Source organism: Grampus griseus (genome assembly GCF_964374135.1).
Source record: "Grampus griseus genome assembly, chromosome: 11".
Lineage (NCBI taxonomy): Eukaryota > Metazoa > Chordata > Mammalia > Artiodactyla > Delphinidae > Grampus > Grampus griseus.
The window spans coordinates 1,426,121-1,449,123 of NC_139005.1; the positions used below are offsets into that span (position 1 = coordinate 1,426,121).

Sequence of the window (23,003 nt, forward strand, 5' to 3'; positions counted from 1 at the left end):
AGCCTGCCAGTGAGGACAGGCTGGGATGGCTTCCTCGTGCCCCTATGAAGTAATAAGGGCGATGACGCTGGTACAGAGCTCTGGGCCGGGCATGGTGTTAGACACCAGGACGCCGAGGCTGAGGGACTGGCCTGAGGTCATCAGCCAGTAAAGAGCAGAGCTGGGGCTGCAGCCTGGCTGCCGTGCCCCTTCCCACTGCACGACGGGGCCGGGAGGTGGCAGAGCCCACCCCGAACGCGAGACAGGCCTTGCAAAGTGCAGCGCGCTCACCCAGACGGACCGCAGACACCCCAGCTCACGTACTGAGGTATCTTTTTCGCAGACAGTCCGTAAAGTTTTTGCTTGAGTGTCAGGCGACCTTGAGAGCGGCCAGCACTTTTGCTCTGTCTCATCCTACTCAAAAGGACAGTAGTCGCCGTTGGTAAGAATGTTTCTTTACGGGTAACGTATTTTAGAGAGAAGGAATGGAATGGGGACAGAAATCAGCATCTGAGTGTGAAAGCAGGGCAGCATTCTGCTAAAGACAGACGAGAAGTGGCCACACCTGACTAATTCACAAAGAAGGGCCTTTTCCACCTTTTCTAGAAGCCATTCATGAGAAGTTCTTGAGGACTTACGTAGGGCATCTGTAAGCTCCTGTTCTGTGAGCAGTGAACAAAAAACTTGAATGTAAAAAGTTCCACATTTTTCTGGCTTCTTCCACTTAATAACACTGTTCCAAAGATCTCTGTGCAGTCGTGGGGACCCCTAAAGTCCGGAGCAGCCCCTGGACCTCGCCCGTTAGAGACCAGACGTCCGTTCCCTCCACGCGGCCTGCGCTTCCCGTTCCCCGTGCTTTCGGCATCTTCCCCACGAGCTGCTGGGAGCCACTCAGGCATGCGGCTTTGCTCTCTGCCTGCTGTTAGGACACAGGCTCGTGCTCGGAGACTTTGCAGGAAAGCCGGGGTAGCCTGGCTCCAGGCCGAGCGGGAGTGTGAAACGCGCCAGGGCGATAAAGGACGGGGTGGGAGGGAGCCGCGTCTCCAACATCAGAGACAGAGAAAACCGCCGATCGGCCCGAGAGTGGCAGGAGGGGCCCAGAGCCTGCAGTCTCACCGCTGCCGGCTTGCCAAGGCCAGAGCACTCCGTAGCTAACGGGGGTGGTGCAGGGGGGTGGAGATGCACTGGCTCTGGCAGGGTACCAGCCAAGCACGTTGCCAGGGAAGTCTTAACTTCCACCCAACAACGAAGGCACCCCTTGTGGGCGACTCGGGGGCCTCTCAGAGCCATCAGGGACCTCCCAGCCAGGCTCAGAGGACTGAGCTGGGTTACGTCCTCCCCGTGCAGCCTCCCGGGGGCCCCAGGTCTCTCCACACAGGAGGCCAGGCTTCTCGGGAGCCGGCCCGCTCCACGCTGCCCCGAGGCTGGTGCCCGCCTGAGCTGCAGGCCACAAGCACCTGCCGTGTCCCGGGCTGGCCACCGAGGACCGGCAGCTGACCCTTCTGGCCTGGCCTGCAGCCCCACTGACTGTTCAGCTTAAAAACTAGCCTCCGTGGGCCGCACAGGTGGGGAGGAGCATCTTAGGATCAAGGTGCCCGTTCAGCCCCAAGACAGAAGGCCTCTGTTTCTGCCGGCCAAGTCACTTCCCCTGGGGCTTTTGATTTGTGTTTTCCAGAATGACGACAACTTCTTAAATATAATCTACGAAGCTTATCTCTTCAGCATGACACAAGCGGCCGTGAAAAAGACTCTGTGAAAGCAAAACATTTCAAGACTGATCTCCAGGGCCTTCCGGCTCGAGGTCCTTTCAGGTCACATGTTGTTTCCCTAAATGTTTCTGCCTTTTTTTTAAAGTATGTCTTATATGAAATAAAATGCTTCAGGCTTTTTTCAGTCATGCAGTTTTTTCATTACATTCTTCAATGCACCTGGTACCAAGAATTGCGTGGGTAGGAAAAGTCCTTTGCTCATATCACACGGTAAATACCCAGCTTAAATGATTTTTTCTTACATGTACTGGGCCATTTCTAGATGAGTTCTCTCTCTGTGGGAAGGGGTGTTCTGGGAACGTGGTTTCTTTCTTATTAGCAGCCCCGGTTATTTCTGGAACTCGGAGAACGTGCCGACCGCCAGGTGGCGGTGTCAGCCCGTGACCACTGACGCGCCTCGCCAGCCTCTTCCAGACAAAGTAAACCTTTCCTTTGTAAACATCCATTGGGCCTTCGAAGGGAAATGATCTCTAAAGGTCCTTCTCACCAGTTTCCAGGGGGGGAGTTGTTTAGGGGTCCACAGATGGCCCAGATTCCCAGCAACACCGCGTCTTGTCCGCTCCTTCCGGCAGAAGCCTGCCTGCTTCCGAAGGAACGTTTCATCATTTTCAGCAAAACGTGCTGAGAGGAAGGTCAGAGAAGATTTTAAGGCCGGTCCTTAAGCCTCTGTGGGGAGGCAGTGGAGTGCGGGCATGGCAGCAAGGATTCTTGAGGTCGTGGAGCGGACTGACGACTCGTGTTCACAGAGACGAGGGCCTGCTCTCCCCCAGCCCTCCCCCGGGTTGAGTCGCCCTGGAATTGGTCCCTGCTGCACGCTGGAGATAAAGTGAGCTTTGTGTTTCTATAGCCCTGTTTATTCCTGGACCATAAAAGGATCCCTAGAGGCCCACACAGGAGCTGGGCCTCGTTCTCCTTTTAGGGGTCACAAAGGAGGCAGGGAAGGAGGTTTCCTCACAGCTTCTGATGCCCAGAGGTGAACTGGAAGCTCAGACCTGGGGTAAGCGCATAACCAGGCAAGGGCCTGCGGGGAGCGCCTCCCCTCCGCCCGCCTGCAGAAGGGCGCCTTCCCTTCGAGGAGGGCCCGGCCCACCTTGCCGGGCCGCCCTGAGGCCGGGGTGCGGGGCTGCGGTTCCCTCCTGAGTCAGGAAGGGATGCCTCCCTCTGCTTCTCCGTCTCCTATAGCGCCTCACACCCTGACAGACCACAGAATCCCTGAAGCTCGTCATCGTGTGTGCAGCGTTTCAGGGCTCTTACGGGGAGTGTGGGGCAAGGGGAGACACACAGCCCTGTTGCCCTGCGTTGGTGACGCTCACCTCGGCGGCACACGCTCAAACCGGAGCAAACTCCACCGTCTCCCAGACCACGGGCGACCTTTAAAACCCACGGCACGTCTTCGATCTGAATTACACGTTCAGGGCGGCTTCTCCAGCCGGGGAGAAATGAATCCCACTGCAAATTCTTCTCATGTATTTGTGGTAGCAAGTGGCTAGTTCCTGAAATATGTATTCCTTTACTTGATTGTTATATAAATAAAATAGAAATCCCAGTTGCAGCACCTACTGTGAAAAGGTGGCCATGCGCTGTGGCTGGAGGGACCCCCCCGTGCCCGGTGTGGTCAGACCCACACCGCAGGCGTCACTGGGCCTTTCTAGGTCAGCACCACAGTGGTCTGTTTTGAAAACAAATTCTCCATCCTTCACTGGAATGAACCACTTTAAAAGTGACAGGCGCAGTTTGTTCAGACCAAAGGCCGAGCCCCCTTTCAAAGGGCTCGGAGATGAAGAGCTGGTTTCCTCTGTGTGGGAAGCAGGTGAGAGCTGCTTTGTCCAAAGACCTTTCTCTGGAGGGTCCGGGAAATGGATTGCAGGGTTATCCAAGCACCCAGGACTAGATCTCACATGTAAACTCGCTTCCTTTTCCCACCTCACCCCAAATTCTGAGACCATCCTGGACGCCCTCCTCCATGTCGCTGGCTTCCGGCAGCAGCTTGAAGCCAATTGAATTCCAAGGGGAAGGAAGCCTGGGATGGGTCCCTGAGCAGCGTTATCCCGGGCACTGGATTTCAACCCTGGAGAAGTGACTGAAGTCGGTTCTGCCTGGTGCAGGGACAGAACACGGGGCCTCGGTCAGGCTGACTTGCCCTCACGTCCTGCACCAGGGACCTCGTCTGAGATGCTGTTCTTCCATCTGTAAACGAAAGCAGTGCGCAGCTCTCGGGTCCTCGCAGGGATTAGATGGAAGCCATGTAGGGCAATGGCTCCTCGGGCTGAGAGGCACAGGCTCCACCCTGCCCGACGGGGTCCCGCTGGGGTGAGGCCCGCGGCGGCCGGAGCGCCCTCGCCTGCCGCCCACAGGATGCCGCTGCACCCTCTTCTCCCTCACTCCTTTATGCATGATGGGGGCCAGTGCGCCTCACCCCTTCCCCCCAAGGGAGGCGCCCTGAGCTCCTCAAGACACACACGTCAGTCCGAGTAACCCAGGGCCTCGCCCGCCGTCGGAGGAGGAGGTGCTGTTAGGCCCTACAGTCCTGGACGGTCCCTGCAAAGACACGTGCTCTCATCTCCCCATTCAGAGCGTGAGACCCCTCGTCAGCACCCTCAGGAATCTCCCGTGCCCCGACCCTGCGACTCCCACCCACCCCTTCCCCAGGCGGCTGGCGGAGACTCCAGCCTGGGTGCCACATTGCTTGCATCCCAGGTGTCCCTTCGTCCCCAGACCCTGGGCACGGCCCGCGGGTCCTGGCCCAGGACGGGCAGGACTGCAGTCTCTTCTCCTGAAGGGGAAGTGCACGTCGGAGGACACACGTCCTGCAGAGGAAGTTCCAGCCACTGACTGGCCCCAGCCAGAGGACACATCAGCGGACACCGTGAAGACCGGTGTCCCTGGTGTGTGGCCCCAGGGACGGGAGCTGTCACGTCAGGTCCAGGCCTCTGAATGCCAGGCCGCACGTGTCCAGCAGGATGTCACCCAGACGCAGGCGGGGGAGGAGCGTAGGACTGACCCCACCCCCCTCCGCGGGTACAGCGTCGGGCACGACGTCTCCACAGCCCAGCTGCTCACTCCCGCCAACAAAAGAGCCACCTGCCTTTCCACCTGCTGCTCCGTTCAGAGCCGTTCCTCCTTCTCTCTTTTCAAAGAAATCAGGTGCTTCCAGGCTTTGGAGCTTGGAGCCCTCTTTGAGGTCACACGTGTCGTCTGCAGCCGGCAGGCGGGAGCAGCTCTGCATCGTGGAAAGTCGCCTGGCTACAGATGGGTGCATCTCCCCGGCATGTCACTGATGCTTGGTTTTCAGGTTTCAAACCCTCAGCACCACCTCTCGTACAATTAGCGGGGGGAGAGGGGCGGCTACAAATACTTGGTACATTTAACTCAACCTTGAGCATCGCAATAGATTTCCACCCAACTGGGTTATGAGTAATGCCTCCTAACAGAGCCTTGAGAGAAGCACACAAATGAAACCCGTGTGTGTAGATTGTGGTCTTAAAACACCGCGGGGCGGCTGAAAGCAGAGCACGGCCGGCCGTTCCCCTGGCGGCGGCTCTGGGCAGGGGCACAGCCGGCCTCCTGGGCCAGGTAACTGGGGGCACAGCGGGGAGGAAGTAGAGAATGCTCTAGACGCAAGAGAGAGGTGGGGGACCGGCAGGTGTGAGCCAGAGTCTAAAAGGCTGGGAGCACCGACCTCCTGGGTACAAGTCAAGGTGGGGCTTCCCCGAGGTCGGCAGGTGCTGGACGGACACTGGAGCGGGTGGCGGGGCCTCCCGGCTCAGGGTGCTGGGCCGCGGGGCCCCGGGCCTGGAGGACGAGGTCCCAACCAGCTGTGCCCACAGGCGAGTCTGGAAGACGTAACCCAACGCCTGGCTGGGAGGCGATGCCTGGCGCGGCGGCGTTTCTCAGCACAACACATCTACCGGCTCCACGGACCAGGGTGGCACCCAGGCGGCCACGCTCCGCGTCTTCTCTGATGACGAGCCCTCGGGGTCAAGGAGATCTGGGCTCTCCTCCTGTGTCCTCCCTCGACTGTAAGCTCCGGGGAAAAGCCATTCCCCCTGTGTCTGTCGCGGGAACAGGGAAGTCCTCGCTGGGGCAGAGCCCGCCAGTGTCCGCGGTGGCGTCTCCTGCCGGATGGCGGCCTGGGTGTGCCCTTCGCGCCGGCAGCTGGGGTGGGGCCTCCCAGCCCGTCTTGGCTGCCTTTCTGGCTCTGCCGTAAATCCGTGCAGAAATCTCTTTTCTATGTTGTGCCCACTGCGCTTTCCAGGGTTGTAAGCTCCTTAAGTTTCATTCCCTGCTGTGTACGTGTCAGTCGGCCCTGTGTGCCCAGAGGCTAAGAAACTGGCGCCGCGGGAAACCCATGCCTGACACGCTTAGGACAGGCCGCGCTGCCGGCGAGAGGCCCAGCCCAGGGCGGGGTGGGGGGACTCGGGGAGAAGATGGGCAGCGGAGACTCCTCGGAAGGACCAGGGCCTGGGCCAAGGCAATGGAAGCTGAGATTTAAACACAGAGAGAGGATGTGGATTGAAGAAATATTTAGGAAGCAAAGTCCGTAAGACCTGGTTGTTGCTCACGTGTGGATGAGTCGTGACGGAGCCGCCAGGCCTGCTTCCTGGCTCGGGCGAAGGGGACGATGAGGCTCGGTGAGCACGTGCTGGGAGTTAGTAATAATAATAGCACACTAACAAGAGCGGGCGGCGCCTACTCAGCGCCCCGCGCCCAGCACCGCTCTCCCGACTCGGGGCCGCATCTCGTGTGTCCCTCCGCGAAACCTGCCAGGCTCGGCACTGACGCCTGAAGCTCAGAGTTGGTTTCTTCCCGCGGCTGCCCCTCCCTCCGTCCACTCAGAGGCAGTGTTCCGTCCCCACCCGCCGAGCTGCCCACGGGGCTGGCACGCAGGGGCAGTGTGGCCGCGATCGCAGGCTGGCCCGGGCTGGGGGAAGGAGAGCCCGCCCTGGTACCTGTACTTCCCAAACCCGGCCCCCCGCCCCCTGGGGCGCTGATGCCGGCAGAACAGGGTCAGTCTCAGGAGTGAGGTCCTGGGAGCCCTGGGCCCAGACTGACGCCTCCGGGGTCAGATCCTGATGCTCCGTGGACGTCCGCCTCTTGTGTCCCTGGGGGTCGGTGTGTGGCTTTCAGCAGAGTCTCTCCTGAGGGCTCCCCCTCCTCGGGCAGAGCGGCTGTGTCTCTGCGTGTTTCCCAGACGGGCCCCCTGGCGAGCCTGGCCCCGCCCACCCAGCTGTCACCCCACCCCCACCCCGGGTCCTCCCGAGGGAGGCAGCAGCACTTCGCACTGGGCCTCGCAGATGTGCGCCTGGCGGAACAGATTGAAACGGGGTGGCGAGCGGCCAGGGACCGCCCCCCACTTCTCCGGCTGCCGGCGGGACCTGCCCGACGTGAGCACCCAGAGTCAGAGGGACGGAGGACGGAGCAGGGCCCAGGAGACCGGCTACACGGCCTCTCCCCGCTCTGCACGTCCGCGTCCCCAGCGAGAAGACGCGGGGTGGTGGACTTGCTAACAGAAGGTAGCGCCTCACCCTGGGGAGCTCTTTGCTGTTCCAGGCCCAGAAAGCCCGAGACCCAGGCGCCGCTGCGGCCGTTTCGTGCACGAGAGTTGGCCCGGTGGGGACCGCCCCTGACTTGGGGTGCGGGCCCTTTTCTCACAGGCCCTGGGGTACCTCCCTTCTCTCCTTCACACCCCACCCCCGGGGGCAGAGTGAACCTCTCCACTCAGCACGACATCAGCTGAAGCCCAGAGCCTCTGGGACAGCTTTTGCGTTGGACAGAGGTCCTTTCCGACCTGAGGCCAAGGGTCCTGGGCCTCCGGCCTCATCCTCGTGCCACCCAGGTGCCCGTCAGCAGGGTGACCGCGTAAGCAGTCACCCAAACCAGGCTGCTCTGAGCATGAGCTGTTAGTAACCGCGCCGGCCAGAGGCCCGGAGGCGGGCATCCTGGGCCCGTGGGAGGGGTGGTCCCCACCTGCGTCCCCGTCCGAGTCCCCGGGTACCCAAGCCACGCAGGAGGCGGCCTGGGCTCGGCCCGAAGGAAGTCGGGCTGTGGCTGAGCGGCACCTCGGGGCCTGGCTCCGGGGCACGTCTGCCGTGTGGAACGTAAGCCAGGCCCTAGCCACAGCCTCCTTGTCATCGAAGGGTTTGAACTTCCAGCCCTGACAGCCAGCTTCCTTTGTCCTTTGAGGTCCTTCCTTTCTGGTTAAGATGTAAGTTCAGGGAAGGCCACCACCAAAGCCGGCCAGGCTGTTGCAGGGTGTGAAATGGCCACCGCTTCCTCTGTCTCCGCGCCCAGGACAGGGGTCTTCGAAGGACACTGAGTGGCTTTGCCGTCTGTGTTGCCTCCGCGGGGTCACTGGGCAAGTGGCGTGCCTTTCCTGGGCCTCCCTCAGGGAGCCAGTGTCCCGGTGGCCACGTCACTGTTGTGGGCCAGGCTGGCCACGTGGCCCCCGCCCGCTTCCCCCACACCTCTTGGAGCTGAGCTGCAGCCCACGCTGTGACCTTGGCCAGAGGCGCGGATGGCAGAGGAGCGTGAAGACGCAGATCCTCCTTGATTGTACTGCTGCAGACACAGGCCTGGGGCTCGTCGGGCTCCGTGGACCAGGGCCCGGGCCTCAGCTCCTCTGCCGCCCCTCCCCCAGCCTCGCACCACGCTCCCCTCCCCCAGCCTCGCACCACGCTCCCTCCCCCGAGGGCTCAGGCATTAGTCAACCTTCAGAAGTCTGGGTTTATTTATAAAGCCGCTGTTGCCACTTCCAGCAAAGCGCTTTACAGGCATTAATTAAGGCAGGTTCCCAGCAAGCCCGGGAAGGAAGGGAGGGAAGGGGCCCGGGGTTCTCAGAGGACCAGTTTCCCTGCTGGTGCCTCTCCCTGTGTTTCCCTGTAACTTCTCAGTCTCCTCAGGACACGCACACGGGTGCAGCGCACGCAGGCACACACGTGTGCGTGCACCGGCCCCCTTCACCTGCCCCCTGGCATCCTTCCTAACTGCCTACCTGCCCTGATCGCCCTGCCATGCCTCCCTGACCCGTGCTGCCCGGGGGGGTGCCCCGCAGTCACCCCACACCCCTTCCAAAATCCACCCCCGGGTGTCCCCACCCTTCAACTCAAGCCACCTCCCTCCCAGTGGGGCAGTCATCCTTGACTCCCCCCCATTAGGGGGGAGCAGGACCCAGAGGGAGGGATTCAGACCCTGGTGGCCCGCCTGCACCGGGTTCCTTGGGCCGCAGAGCAAAGCACCACAGGCTTAAACAACAGAGATGCATTGTCCTGCGGTCTGGAGGCCAGACGTCAGACCGCGATGCCGGCAGGGCTGGTTCCTTCTGGGGGCCGCAAGGAAGAGCCTGGTCCGCGCCCCTGCTCACCCCCCGCAGTTTCTGGCCATCGGCAGGGCTCCTCGGTGCTCAGAAGCATCGCCCCGGCTCTGATCCACCCTCACGTGGGATACCTGCCTCTGCCTCCAGTGTCCCCTTCGTAAGGACGCCTGTCGTGTGGGATGAGGGCCCTCCCTGCTCCAGCAAGACCCGAGCTCCAAATGAGGTCACATTCCCAATTCCTGGGGGTTAGGGCTTCAGCATACACATCTGGGGGGACACAGCTCAACCCAAACCACTATGTTCCCGGAACACCACAAATCGTGGGCCCTCCCAGACCAAGAGTTGTCACTGGTGGCCTGACTCACACAGAAGGGGTCCTCCTCAGACAGCAAGGTGAGCACTGCTGACCGGTAGCCGGGAGTTCTTAGCTGAGACCTTTATTTTCACAAGTTCTCCCTCAGTCCCTGTCTTGGGCTAATTAGTCGTACGCCTTAGTGTGTATAACCCTCCATTATCGGTTTGAACAAGAGCGCTTCTCATTCTGGCCCTCTCTTCCTGTGCCTGTCCTGACCCCAAGTCCAGTCCCTTCCTCCCCAACAACCCGCAGCCCTTCCGTTGAGCCGACGTGGGCCCTGCTGTTTGCACATGTGCTTCCAAAGCACGTGTTGTTCTGTGCGCGTGAATGTGTTCCACTTGCGTGGAGCCGTCACACGTACACATCCACGTGCAGACTTCAGCGGACGGCTCAGTGAGCCTTACACACACCTGTACGTGCATGTCTGGGCGCGTGTGGTGACCCCTGCCAGGCTGAGCTGTAGAACATGTCCTGCCCGGCCTCCACCAAAGTCAGCCCCCGGAGAGCCCAGGCTCCTGACTCCTGTCATGGTAGATTCCTTTCCCGAATTTCACAGGCATAAGTAACGCAGCCTGCGGTCTCCGTGGCTTTCCCACCCGCCTCCTGCACGCAGCTCCGCCCTCACTTCTTGTCCAAGGCATCGGTCTCAAGAGCCTCTGACCTGCCAGACCTGTGGGTGAGCCTTCGAGGGCATGTGGCCAGGGCTGCCGTGAACCTTTCTGTGCACGGCTCCTGGCGCACGTCTGGGCTTGTCCCCGTGGATGGAGGGGTCGCAGGGAAGCAGGCCCCCCGATGGGCTGCAGGTCACGCCCTGTGACCCTCCCCGCCAGCAGCACAGCCAGTTCTAACAGGTCCCCTCTGGCGGAGTGCACGGTGTCTGGTGGTCTAGTCTGTGTTTCCCAGGTGACCCCAGGTGTGGAGCACGGATGCTGCATGTGTGGTCCTGGCCGCTCACGTGTGATCTTGGGGACGCGCCCGAGCACTTTCTAGCCCATTTTTCAGTGTGGATTTGTCTTCATCCGCTATGTGTCCCCGTGGAGTCTGTCTTACTGGAAAGAGAACCACGCCTTCTCAGTGGGCCGTTGCCTTTCAATCTTCTAATGGTGCGTTTTGACACAATTATAAATGCTCTTAATCTTCATGAAGCCTAAGTTATTAATTTTTCTCTTACAATTAGTGCTTTTTGTGTTTTAAGAAATCCGCCAAGCCCCGGGCATATATTTTTAATTTACGTCAGGGCTCTCGTGTTATAAACCTCCCTTCTTCCCACTAGGGCTGTCTTCACTCCTCCTCCTGTGCTGTCCACATGTCGAATCTGCCGTTTCTAGTCACTCTTGACTCTCCACCATGTGACTGTTTGTCCCCGTTCCCTGCGCGCCCCGCGCGGTCACCCCTGTGTCGCACTGGATGACACTGCTGGGGACGGAAGGTGCTCGGTACAGGGGACGCCTTTGTCTTCACACTGGATGACTGTGCAGAACCCGGTCCCCGGCTGACCACCTGCTTCCCTCTCCTGAGTGACTTTCCCACGTCTGTGCAGGACAGCCGAGGAGGGGCTCCAGGCGCTGGGCCCGCAACATGAGACCTGGATCCGCAGGCCTGGGAGGCGGCCTAGGGACCTGCTTTTCCTGCAGGCTCCCCAGGGGATTCTGATCTGCCACCAGGGAGGAGGATTGATTGAGCACTTACTGTATGCCGGTACTGATCTAGGCTCTGGGAATAGCGAGAAAAGCGAACAGTATTCCTCCCGCGAGAAGATGGATAATTAGCAAGAGAGACAAGTGAACAACATACGTCCAGCAGAGACGCTGAGGAGGATGCCTCCAGCAGGTGCTGTGAGGGCTGCCCTGGGCCGGGGTCGCAGGAAGGCCTCACTGGGAGGGAAACGACGGAGCAAACTGCCGACGGGCCTCGGGGGACGAGCCGCGTGGGCGCCAGGGAAGCACAGGCGGGCGGAGGCCACGCCGCTCCCCACCCGCTGATGCTCTGCAGCTTCCTTGCGGACTGGCTGTGCCCAGACCGTCCTGAAACCCTGAAGGGGACATTCACTGGCCAGAGACAGCCCACTGCACATCGTGCTGCTTGATCACACAACTGCCGTCCCCCCACCCCCGGTTCCAGCAGGCCTCAGGTTTGGGGGACACTTTCTGCCACCACTTTCTTGGGGGAGGTGGGCCCGGCCACAGCCAGGAGGGGAGTTGTGATTGGTTCAAGCTGGTCATGGCTGCAAGTCCTTCAGGCGTGGGCATAGAGTGCAGTCCGGCCACTGCAGAATGAAGGAGTCTGCTAGGTGATGTCTACAGTGAGGGGTCCTCATGGATGAGAGAAGCACAGGTAAAATCAGTCCCCCTTCTCCTCAAAGATCTGAGTGCAATGCCTGGAACAGTGGCAGCCATCCTGTGACCATGAGGGGAGCTAGCTTGAGGACAGCCCCAAATACTGAGGATTCCAGGGAAAAAAATGGAGGAAATGGGATCTTTGGTGACACCCTTCAGCTGCTGTGTTAATCAACCCTGGAACCACCTAGACTTCCTATGTGAGATACTGAATTGTCATTATCTAAGTCAGCTGCGTAGAGGTTTTCCTGTTACTTTCAGCCCAAAGCGCTAACTGTGACCCACTCCTTTCCCACACCCTTGGCATACTTAGGATGCTCCTCTGACAGCTCCCTGACGATGCAGGCCAGGAAGAGTCTACTGTCTACTCCTAGGACCTGGGGCCCACAGTGTTGGGGACTCTCAGGCTGCTGTCAGACTCGTCCTCCTTCACGGGGCCCAGAGCCGGGGCAAAGGCCGGGGCGCCTGCTGCAGCCCTGGGGACCCACACTCCCCTCAGGTCGGAAGGTTCTCTTGTGTCTGCCTCCTCCGCAGCCCGTGGGCTTCCCCAGGGGTAGAAACCACCGTCATCCTGGTGGCCCTGAGCCCCAGCCCGCTCAGACCCGGTGCATGGCAGGGGCTCGAGAAACGGTAGAACAGGAAGAGAAAATGAGCAGAGAAATGGGGAGGGGGGAGCAGGGGGGGAAAGTGAGGAGGGGCCCGGGGACGGCTCGCAGGCAAAGCTACACGGAATGTGGCTTCCCCGGGGCACCGGCAGAGGCCCCACGAGGGGAGAGGTCAAGGCTGTGAGCCAGAAGGACAGAGACCGAGGGACCCAGAGGCCAGCGGTCACGGCCAAGTGAGCCTGCCAGCACCTGGTGCCAGAGGCCCCGGCGCCCTCTGCCTCCTGCCCCCGTGCTCTCCCCTCCGCTGCCGGGAAATGAGGGCAGGGCTTAAGCTTAGGCAGATGAGCCTCCAGCTGTGCCTCCCTGAACTGCCACGAGGCTCCCCCAGTGCCAGGAGCTGCCTGTGTTCGCTCACCTCCACCACTCACGCCGCAGCTCGGCACAGCTGCTGATGCGGGCGGAGGAGTGCACAGACGTCCCCCGGGGATGCTGCTGCCACACGTGCTTCTCAGTGGCCTGCCCCTCCTTCGTGGGCGACTGGGGGGAGGACAGTGACAGGACGGGGAGGGCCGGGGGGCCACAGGGCCGAGTGGTGAGTGGGCGCTGCCCAGCGCGGTCAGTGAGTGGGGACGCACCGCACACCGTCCCAGGCTCCCAGCCCCGCAGGGCAGCCACCACTGCCTCGTGCTGTCTGGGAACTGGGAGTGAAAAAAACCGAGGGGCTCGACTCTTGTTTCCCACTTGAACTTCTGTGACTCTGTTCCCAAGGCAGAGCTAGGGGCCCCTTCCCCAGTCCTCTGAGGCGCTCAAGGGCATCGTGGACTGGAACTCCAGCCCACCCCGCCCCGAGGCAAGACCCGGGACATCCCACTGGAGGACGCCGGCCAGCGAATGAGCATCCTCCCTGCCCTTCCTGGCGTACCTGCGTTTCCTCCTCTGAAGAAGAGGGGCACACCAACTCCCCTGAAGGTGTCCTGGGAGTAGAGATTTGCCCATCAATCCTTGCACAGGAAGAGCACTTACTTGTGACTAATAATAGGGAACGTTTCTGAGTGCCAAGTTGTGAGCTGAGAACTTAGGCAGGATCTCATCCATACTCAGGGCACAAGGTAGGCGTGCTGCCCGCGACACCCAGCCCCTGCTCTTCCTTGATAACAATGCCCAGCCCCGGCGAGACACCAGGACGCGTTAGAGGGGGTGGGGCCATCCCCTCCCATCTCTCCAGCCTACCTTGCAGCTCCTGGTAACTGTGCATCTCACTTCTGGCCAGTGGGTCAGAGCTTAATCTGCCAGCAGAGGGGGCCAGTGAGATTCCTGGGAGACTGTTTGCCTTCCTGCTTAAAAAAAAAAAAAGAACAGCAGCATCTGGCAAGGCCCTTCTTCTTTCCCCTGCCTTGAACTCAGGCATGATGTCTGGAAGGGCAGCAGTCATCTTGTGGCAATGAGGTGACAGGCATGAGGATGAACGCAGCGTGCAAATGAGGGAAAGGTGGAGAGAGGGAACACCCAGACCTTGGCTCTCTGCTGACAAGTCCTCATTTGTTAGGTGGGCTTCCTGTTACTTGCACTGAATACACCCCTGCCGGACACAGACAGGAAATGTCATATCTGTTCCACAGACAATAAAAACGGGGTGCCCTGGACAACAGAATGAGGAAGAAATAGAGCTAGAGTTCAGACCCAGAGCCTGGACACCAGAGCCTGAACTCTTATTGCCTATAAAGTTTGCTAAACAAACGACTCATATAAATAAGATTGCAAGGAAAACATTTATCTTATTTAAAAGGGTAATTACAGGCTAATTACAAATGAGTCCTGCCTTCCTATTAAATCCAGTGCAGTGGCCCCAGCTCTCAGGGCCACTGTGTCCTTCCCTGGCCATGGTCACTTGGATGGCCCCTCACGGGCAGATCTGGGACTCACCAGGCTGAGCAAATGCAAACCCTGTTCTGATCCAGGCCATCTGCCGTGGGATGGGGCCTTAGGCAGCCTGCAAGGACGCCACACCCCAGCCCAGCCTGAGCCTGCAAGGGAGCCTCTGCCCTGAGCCTCGCCTCCAGTCACAGGCACCTTCGGAGCCCCTCCCCGAGCTGCCACTCCAAGCCCCCTTGGTCAACACTTGACCTTAGCCTGGAGGGCAGAGCCTTTGGGTTCCCTCTGTGTCCCCACAGTGAAGCTGCTGTCCTGTCCTGTCCCCGCGGGTGCTGCTTGGCCTCTGGCCTGGACCATGTCACGTTGCCAATGCCCCACGTCCCACCCACAGCCTGTCAGATGGGGCACGTGGCCTGGCTCAGAGCAAGCCCTCACTTGTGGGTCAGGGCAGGGACTCGCTGGCTGGTAGCTTGAACTTTCCCTTGCGCGCTGTTCCTGGGGCTGAGAGAGCGTGGAAATTCACCAAGTGCTTTACCACAAGTCCCCCAGCTCCCCAGGCCCCTCGGGCCTCCTCCCCCACCCCTCCCAAGCACACTCATTTCCTCCAACTGTCCTCTTCCAGGTACTGATAGACCCCGCAGGTCCCCAAGGGGCCTGGCCAGCCTGTAATGAGCCCACGCCCCCTGCCCCGGGCTTCCAGGGGCCTGAGACTCTGCAGGCAGAAGTCGGGGAGCTGGTGTCCTGCGGCGAAGGCACCAGCAAATCTAGGCTGACGCTGTCGCCTGTATCCCAGCCGCGTTTCCGGTGACCGGTAGGGAGGATGCCTGTGGGACTAGAGGAGGCGCTGTGTGTTAGACACACAGCATCCCGGCCTTGCCTCTCCGCCCCTCCTCCCAGGTTGAGAGAGGACTGGCTGCGTGTGATTGAATGCATTGGGAATCTGAGCACTCACTCTCCCCTCAGTCTCTAGAAGCCAGACTAGCACTTTGCAGCATTGGGTGTTTTAAAGTGAGCCGCAGTCTCTGGGGGACCGAGCAGGGCGTCCAGACTCTGGCTCTGCCCAGGGCAGCTGCAGATCCCTCTCCCTTTCCCCCTACTTTTTAAAAAATTGTGATTTAAAAAAAAAAAACCCACATAACATAAAATTTACCACCTTAATCATTTCTAAGTGCACAGTTCAATACAGTTAAGTACATTCACGTCATTGTGCGACCGTCTCTAGAACCCTACATCTTATAAAACTGAAGCTCTGTCCCCATTAACCATGAACTCCCCGCCCCCTCCCCCAGCCCCTGGCCTCACCCTCCTGATTCTCTATGATTTTTTACCTCCTCCGGGGACCTCATATAAGTGGAATCACGCAGCACCTGTCCTCTGTGATGGGCTTATTTCATCGAGCACAGTGTCCTCAGGTCCATCCATGGCGTAGCAGGTGTCGGAATCTCCTTCCTTTTTAAGGCTGAGTCACATTCCCCTGCGTGCACAGACCACACTGTGTTTCTCCATCATCTGTCGACGGGCACTCAGCCCCTTCCAGCTCGTGGTAACTGCGGGTCACGCTGCTCTGAGTGGGTGCAGGTATCCGTGACATCCTCTGGCTCATCGGAAGATGATGGGGAGACGGAGGCCCCTGCGTGGCTGCCCGGTGGTTTCCAGGCCGGGCAAGAGCCCTGGGGGGCTCCTCGGAGGCCCTGGAAGGGAGGGGAGGAAGAGCCCTCACCCTCACCTCCTCCCAAAGTAAAAGCTTTGGCTTTTACTCTCAGTGAGGTGGGCAGCCTCTGGGGCTTCTGAGCGAGTGACGTGGGCTGACTTTAAAAGGACTCTCGGGGGCTTCCCTGGCGGCGCAGTGGTTGAGAGTCTGCCTGCCGATGCAGGGGACGCGGTTTCGAGCCCTGGTCTGGGAAGATCCCACATGCCGCGGAGCAACTGGGCCCGTGAGCCACAACTACTGAGCCTGCGCATCTGGAGCCTGTGCTCCGCAACAAGAGAGGCCACGACAGTGAGAGGCCCGCGCACCGTGAAGAGTGGCCCCCACTTGCCGCAACTGGAGAAAGCCCTCGCACAGAAACGAAGACCCAACACAGCAAAAATAAATAAATAAATAAATAAAGGACTCTCAGCGGCTGGGTTTAGAATGGACGGAAGAGGGGTAAGGGCAGAGTCAGGAGGCCAGCTGTCAGAGGCCCTGCAAGAAACAGGCGGGACACTCATAATGGGATCATTGGGGAAAAGTTTCTTTTCAAACGTACGAATGGAGACGGCACACAGAGTAACCCAGGGCTTAGGAGCAGCTGAGCTGTAACTTCCTTCCACGTCATGGGGAGGAAGCAGTTACTCCTGGAGTCTAAGGGGGTGTGATGGTCAATTCCACGTGTCAACTTGACTGGGCCACAGGCACCAAATGTTTGGTCCAACATCATGCTGGCTGTGACCATGAGGTGCGCTCTGGATGAGATGAAGAGTCTAGAGTCTATCAAGCTATAGACTTGGGACGTCCCTGTTAGCCCAGTAGTTAAAACTCTGCTTTCCCACTGCAGGGGGCACAGGTTCAATCCCTAGTCAGGGAACATGCTGTGCAGTGTGGCAAAAAAAACAAAGAAGCAGAAGAAAAATAAATAAATAAATAAATAATCTATAGACTTTGCCCTCCCTGGTGTGAGTGGGCCACGTCCAGTCAGCTGAGGGTCTCAGTGGAACAAAGGGTGCCCCCTCCTGCAAGTAAGACAGACTGCTGCCTGACAGCCTTTCAGCTGGGACATCGCTTTCTCCTTCCTTTGGACTTGAATTGAAACATGGCGGCTCTCAGAGGTCTCCAGCTGTCAGGTCTTTGGGCCCCAGTGACACCACCACTCTCCAAGTCCCCGGGTTCACAGCCCGAGGCTTGGTCGCCCCACAATCGTGAGAGCGCCCTCCCTGTAATGAATCTGTTTCCCTTGCTGCACACACCCAACCGGTTCTGGCTCTCTGTAAAGTCCTGACTAGTACAGGGAGGAAGCCATGCGGGGGCGGCCCGCGAAGAGGAGGGGTAGTGCTGGGCCGGCCTGGGGTGGGCCTGCTCTCTCCAGGCTCCTGCTGGACTCGGCTGCGTGGTCCATACAGGCGACCCCCGTGGGCGGGGCAGGAGCCTGGACACCAAACAGAAGGCGCAATCGTGCGCAGAGGGCAGGACGCTGCTGTGAGCCAGGGAAGGAGCCGGGCTGGCCGGGGCCCCGGAGGCCTGGGCTGGGCAGCAGTGGGCGGGCTCCGGATGTAGTCACAGGGCAGAGCCGGCACGAGAAAGAGGGGTCACGGCTGGCCCCAAGGTGGGTGCGGGGCAGCCAGAGGATGGGGTTGCCAGCGACCGAAATAGCCTTCTTTGCCTCCTGCAAAGATTGCTTTGGAAGAAAGGACTCAATTGCTAAAGAAACTGTTATGAAATCCCTGCTGTGATAGTTGACGTTTTGTCAACACACATCCCTGTATCGCCACCTGTCCTCCTCGCCGTCCCCTGGAGCACGGAGGGGAGGGATTCAGCGATCGGGGAGACTGAGCCTGGGTACAGGGCCTCCAGGAGAGCTGCGTGTGTTCACAGTTGCTGGATGAAGGAAGGAAAATTGATGTGGAATGATGGGAACTACTGACCTTTCCTCCTCTGCTGTGGAGCTAAGCCTGGAGCCCTTATTCCTTCTATCTGTCTGTCCTTCCACTGCTCAGAGGACATGTGGGTGCTCACCAAGCATTGCGGTGCAAGGGTGTGTGCAGGGTGTGTGTGTGTGCAGGGGTGTGTGTGCAAAGGGTGTGTGCAGAGGGTATGCAGGGGAGTGTGTGCAGGAGGGGTGTGTGCAGGGGCGTGTGTGTGCAGGGGGTGTGTGCAGGGGAGTGTGTGCAGAAGGGGTGTGTGCAGGGTGTTTGCAGGGTGTGTGTGCAGGGGGGTGTGTACAGGGGGTGTGTGCAGGAGGGGTGTGTGCAGGGGCGTGTGTGTGCAGGGTGTGTGTGCAGGGTGTGTGTGCAGGGGGGGTTGCAGGGGGAGGGTGTGCACAGGGTGGGCAGGGCTGGGGGCACACACTGCTCTCCCACAGCGCAGGCCCGGGAACAGCTCACTAGCCAGTGCTCTCCGGGCAAAGGTGGAAACGTGTGGCCTGTGTGCACAGGAGCTTAGCTTGGGTTACAGACTCTTTTACATCTTTTCTGACCCTGTTCTTCTTCCTTCCTGTCCCCCCACCTCCCTGTTCTGCCAAACTTGTAAATCACTATTGTCCCATGGATGTGGGGTCGCAGCGGGTGAGGTTTAAGTTTGATTTTGGAGAGAGCTAGTATAACCGCTGCCCAGTCTAGGAACAGCCTGACTTCCCCCAGCGTCCTCTCCCTTGTTCCTGTCTCTGCACCCCTGATCCCTCACACCCTCCCCCACTCCCACCCCACTACCCTCGAGGTGGCGGTTTTAAGACAGGTGTGCAAATGTTTGCTGTTCTTCCCATTGAGAGTTGGGGCCCGCATCTGCTCCCTCGGAGCCCAGCCCAACCTGGCTACCAACTGGTAGCCCGTGGAATACACGAGGCGAGGCTCCGTGACTTCCAAGGCAGACCACAAGGCAAAGGGTTCCACTGCGTTCTCTTGGGATCTAACTCTCAGAGTCCAGCCACCGTGCTGTCAGGAAACCCAAGCAGCCCCTGAAGAGGGAAAGTCAGTCTCCCAACCCTTGGCCCCTGCTGAGGTCCCAGCCAACAGACAGCACCAAGCTGCCAGTCGTGTGAGCAAACCACCCTGTAGGTGGATCCTCCAGCGCCCGTTAAGCTGCCCCAGCTGACACTGCATGGGACAGAGATGAGACTTTCCTGCTGAGCCTTGCCCAAAATACCCATTTGGGAGCTAAATAGATAATTGCTTTTATTTTTAAGCCACTAAGTATAACTTAGTATGCAGTAATAAACAACTGATATCTCACTATTTCCTAAAAAGTATACACAACGTAGTATGCCCGTGGTTTCCTACTTTTGTTCCTTCTGTTTCTTATATCCTATCTGTTCCTTATAATGACCCCTTCAAGGGGCTCCTATTGGTGAACTCCTATTCATCCTTTAAAGCCCAATTCAAATGTCCCTTTCACTATGAAGCTTTCCCTAAAATTTCTCTCCCTCTTTTTCCCACCATAAGGAGAAAATGATTGTCCCTTCCACTATGATGACAAATGCATCACTTATGCCTCACAGCACTCAGCCTGATTTAGCTGAGTGGTGGGTTTGAGACCAGCCTCCATGGATAGACTCTAAGTATGTATAGCAAGCATCATGTCCAGTCTTCCTTCCAACACTGTGTCTCTCATCTCCAGTGCCTGGTGAGGGGCTGACACCAGGAAGATGCCCTAGGAAAGTGGGTTAAATTTATGGGGGTTGAGATGAAAGACTGACCAAGGAAAAGCTGGGATACTCTTCCCCTCATAGCCCTTAAGAATGAAGCCGCATGTAAGTTCCCTCCTCCCTGGCATAAGTGATATGCCTTCCTGGACGACAGGTGAAGGGTGAGCCCTGAGGTCTGAGGGCCAGAGGGCTCTCTGAGCTTGGTAATGCCCTTAGCTCTTGCTCTGGTCCCACCCTTCATTTTATTCCTGCTAAGAAATCCCTCCTCTGAAGGATTCAGCTCTGAAGTCCTCTGCCCTCCCCACTGCACCCCACAGCTCCTGGGGTTTCACAAGATGCTGCAGCAAGAGGGGCCCAGTAGCTAGAGTGGGCCACAGTCGGCAACGCATACACAGCAAGATATATTTTAGAGCTATTAGAAAGGCATCTTTCTCTGCACAGCTGGTAGGGGCAACACCTCGCGCTCTACCCACCACCCTAGCTTCTTTGCAGGAACTCTGATGGCTTCCCAGCAGGCTGGGTAGACCCAGGCCACCACCATGCCTGTAAAATGAGCCATGTGACATTGACAGAGATTTCTAGCAGGTCCCAGGCTTAGACTGTTAGAGTTGGTCATGGCCGCGGTCGGCAGGCGCTAGAACAGGCAGGGGCCGTTCCGGGGGTCACAGCTCCCGCCATGTGGGGATGGTCACCCACAGTAGAGACAGAACACAGATACACAAGTGGAGAGGAAAGTGAGCATTTATTTAAAATGGAAGAGTCCGGAGGAGGGATAAATTAGGAATTTGAGATGAACAGATACCCACCACTAGATATAAAATAGATAAACAACAAGGACCTACTGTATAGCACAGGGAACTGTATTCAATATCTTGTAATAACCTATCATGGAAAAGAACCTGAAAAAATATACATGTATATCTATAACTGAATCACCTTGCTGTACACCAGAAACATTGTAAATCAACTATACTTCATTTTTTTAATTTAAAAAATTAAAAAAATTTTTAACATCTTTATTGGAGTATAATTGCTTTACAGTGGTGTGTTAGTTTCTGCTTTACAACAAAGTGAATCAGCTATACATATACATATGTTCCCATATCTCTTCCCGCTTGCGTCTCCCTCCCTCCCACCCTCCCTATCCCACCCCTCCAGGCGGTCACACAGCACCGAGCTGATCTCCCTGTGTTTTAAATTAAAAAGAAAATGAAAGAGTCACTCCAAATCACAAATTTTAAGAAGTTGATGAATACCACAAAAATCACAAAACCTAGAAAAATTACACATTCTTTTTATTTGTTAATTGACCAACACGCCTCTATGGTAATTTTTCTAATCTTGGTACGATTCGTAATGAAAGGTACGCAGAATCCATCTGAAACTCACGAACAACTCACGTGCCTGTAGAAATCGCTGTCCTGCCAAGCTGAGCCTGAACGGAGCCCCGCCCACAGCGCGGACTCCCCGCCGGGGACACACAGGCGTTTGTCATGGGGACACTTGCTTCTCCTGGCATTCCTCTGTCGGTGGCAGCCCTGCGGGCCGATTTGCTGGAACCAGCAGGTTTGTCAGGACAAGATACACCAAGAAGCCCTCTGACCTGTGGAAGGCGTGCGCTGTGGCCTCACGTGGTGCTAGCACCAGTTTGGACCCGCAGACGTAAGAATTTTGATCAGATTCTGTCGTGTGTAATTCCCGTCGGAAGAGGCGACAGCGTATGGCATGTTTATAGTTACGGACAGTCAACATCAACCGCTTCCTAGCAGGAGAGCCAGGCCCCGATGAGAACCAGGTCCCCTGCTGGCAGCTTCCGGCCTTGGAAGAATCTTCCGTGGACCGGCTCGTGGGCTTTTCTCCGTCCACTCCCGTGCGCTGCCAGTGGGGCACTGCGGGGCGCTCACGCGGCAGCTGGGTGTCCTGTCACGAGGCCAGCAGCCCCGCAGGCAGGCGGTGAGTGTCCCTGGAGCCGCCCTGCCCTGGATGGCTGCACACAGCTGTCCAGGTGGCTACACAAGCCGAACTGTTTCCCCACTGGCTTCCTCTTAGCTGGACCCCAAGGCCCAGGGCCCCCCCCCCGGCACCACCCGGCAGAGGGGACATCGGTGGGAGAAGCTGAAATGCAGACGGACGGAGGCCTTGACCAGCGGGGCTTGCACTGTCTTCCTTTCACATGCATTAGGTGCTCATTCCATACAAGGGTTGGGGGCAGGGGAGGGGCCTGGAGCTTCCCAGAAAAATGGGTCCCCAGCCTAGAACCGGGGCAGGTGAGATGTGGGGGAGGTGAGGCCCAGGCTGTGGACGTTACCTCTGACCTGGCCCAAGTCAGCGGCCTGGACACAGGAGCCAGCACAGGGCCCCCTCTGTCCCCTAGCCTCCCCGAGCCAACAGGGATGCTGACGCTACCCCCAGGACCGTTCTGAGGTTTAAGGAGAAGGTCTGCCACAGCTCCTGGTAAGTCAGAGCGCTGGACACGCATCCAGGGCCAGTGTCACTGCAGAAGGTGCTCTCCAGGGACGGGTCTGCCTCTTTAACACAGGAGGCTGTGCTCTGACCCTCGTGGGGTGGGGGTGAGCCAGCCCTGCCTTCTGAAACCAGGGTAATCCCGCCGAAGTCACCCCCACCGCCCTCCTGCTGTCAGGCGGGGATTAGAGAGGAGGCCCGTGGATTAACCAGTTCATTCCGTCACACCTTCTCCCACCAGCCGCTCTCCTGGAAGCCTGCGGCTGCAGGGCAGAGAAGGGACCCCCACCCACACTGGGCATTGCAGCCAGGACCCGACTGGAGGCTGGGGAACCCCAGGCTTTCCCCGACCCGGAAGGCAGAAGGCTCGGGGCCGTGCCAGGGATCTGGGCAGACAGAGCTCGGGGTCTGAGGCTGCTCTCTCCTCTCCCTGGCCCGACCCCAGCAGGGGCACCTTGCCCGGACCCCCCAGGGTCCACCCAGCTCCCAGCTCCACCCACGGCAAGATGCCCTCCCACCGGTGGCCAGAGGCCTGGGCCTCCCTGCAGAAGACGGTGGTCACCCTGTGCCTGCTGTGCAGCACGTCCCTGTCCCCCACGCGGGGGCAGGCCAGGATTCCTCTGGAAACGTAAGCCTCAAGAGCCCCCCCACCCATAAACCCCTCCCTCCCTCCCCTCCCCAGCCAACCTCAATCTTCGGCCTCCCCCAGCCCCCAGGCTCTCCAGGGCTCGGCTGCCTGCTCCCCCTGTCTTGCTGTGAAGACCTTTTCTTCACCGGCCTCTTCTCTTCCCCAAATCTCTGCCATATGGGGCCCTACCTTCACCCCCTGCCCAGACACCTGACAGTCCTAGGAGAACTGAGCACAGGGGCCCACACTCCTCCTGGGATGGCAGGCAGTGTCCCCAGACCCTGAGGGCGAGGCTCCTTCCAGGGCGATCGCACACTGAGGCAGCTCTAGTAGGAGCTGAGTTGCTGG

At 58.8% G+C, this 23,003-nt stretch overlaps 2 protein-coding genes across 3 annotated transcripts in view; both read left to right on the forward strand.

The window, feature by feature from the left end:
- DCP1B (decapping mRNA 1B) overlaps nucleotides 1-1,866 on the forward strand; it is a 50,686-nt gene extending 48,820 nt beyond the window's left edge. For both annotated transcript variants that reach the window (XM_082665276.1, XM_082665277.1), the window contains exon 9: nucleotides 1,655-1,866. In XM_082665276.1, coding sequence (XP_082521402.1) covers nucleotides 1,655-1,735 — 81 coding nt within the window. In that variant the 3' untranslated portion in view covers nucleotides 1,736-1,866. The remainder of the gene's footprint in view (nucleotides 1-1,654) is intronic.
- Nucleotides 1,867-7,042: 5,176 nt separating this feature from the next.
- CACNA2D4 (calcium voltage-gated channel auxiliary subunit alpha2delta 4) overlaps nucleotides 7,043-23,003 on the forward strand; it is a gene marked incomplete at both ends in the record, with an annotated part of 97,063 nt that continues 81,102 nt past the window's right edge. The window contains 7 exons of the mRNA XM_082665219.1: nucleotides 7,043-7,132; nucleotides 7,299-7,381; nucleotides 7,669-7,846; nucleotides 12,745-12,948; nucleotides 14,851-15,012; nucleotides 21,300-21,517; nucleotides 22,476-22,655. Coding sequence (XP_082521345.1) covers nucleotides 7,043-7,132; nucleotides 7,299-7,381; nucleotides 7,669-7,846; nucleotides 12,745-12,948; nucleotides 14,851-15,012; nucleotides 21,300-21,517; nucleotides 22,476-22,655 — 1,115 coding nt within the window. The remainder of the gene's footprint in view (nucleotides 7,133-7,298; nucleotides 7,382-7,668; nucleotides 7,847-12,744; nucleotides 12,949-14,850; nucleotides 15,013-21,299; nucleotides 21,518-22,475; nucleotides 22,656-23,003) is intronic.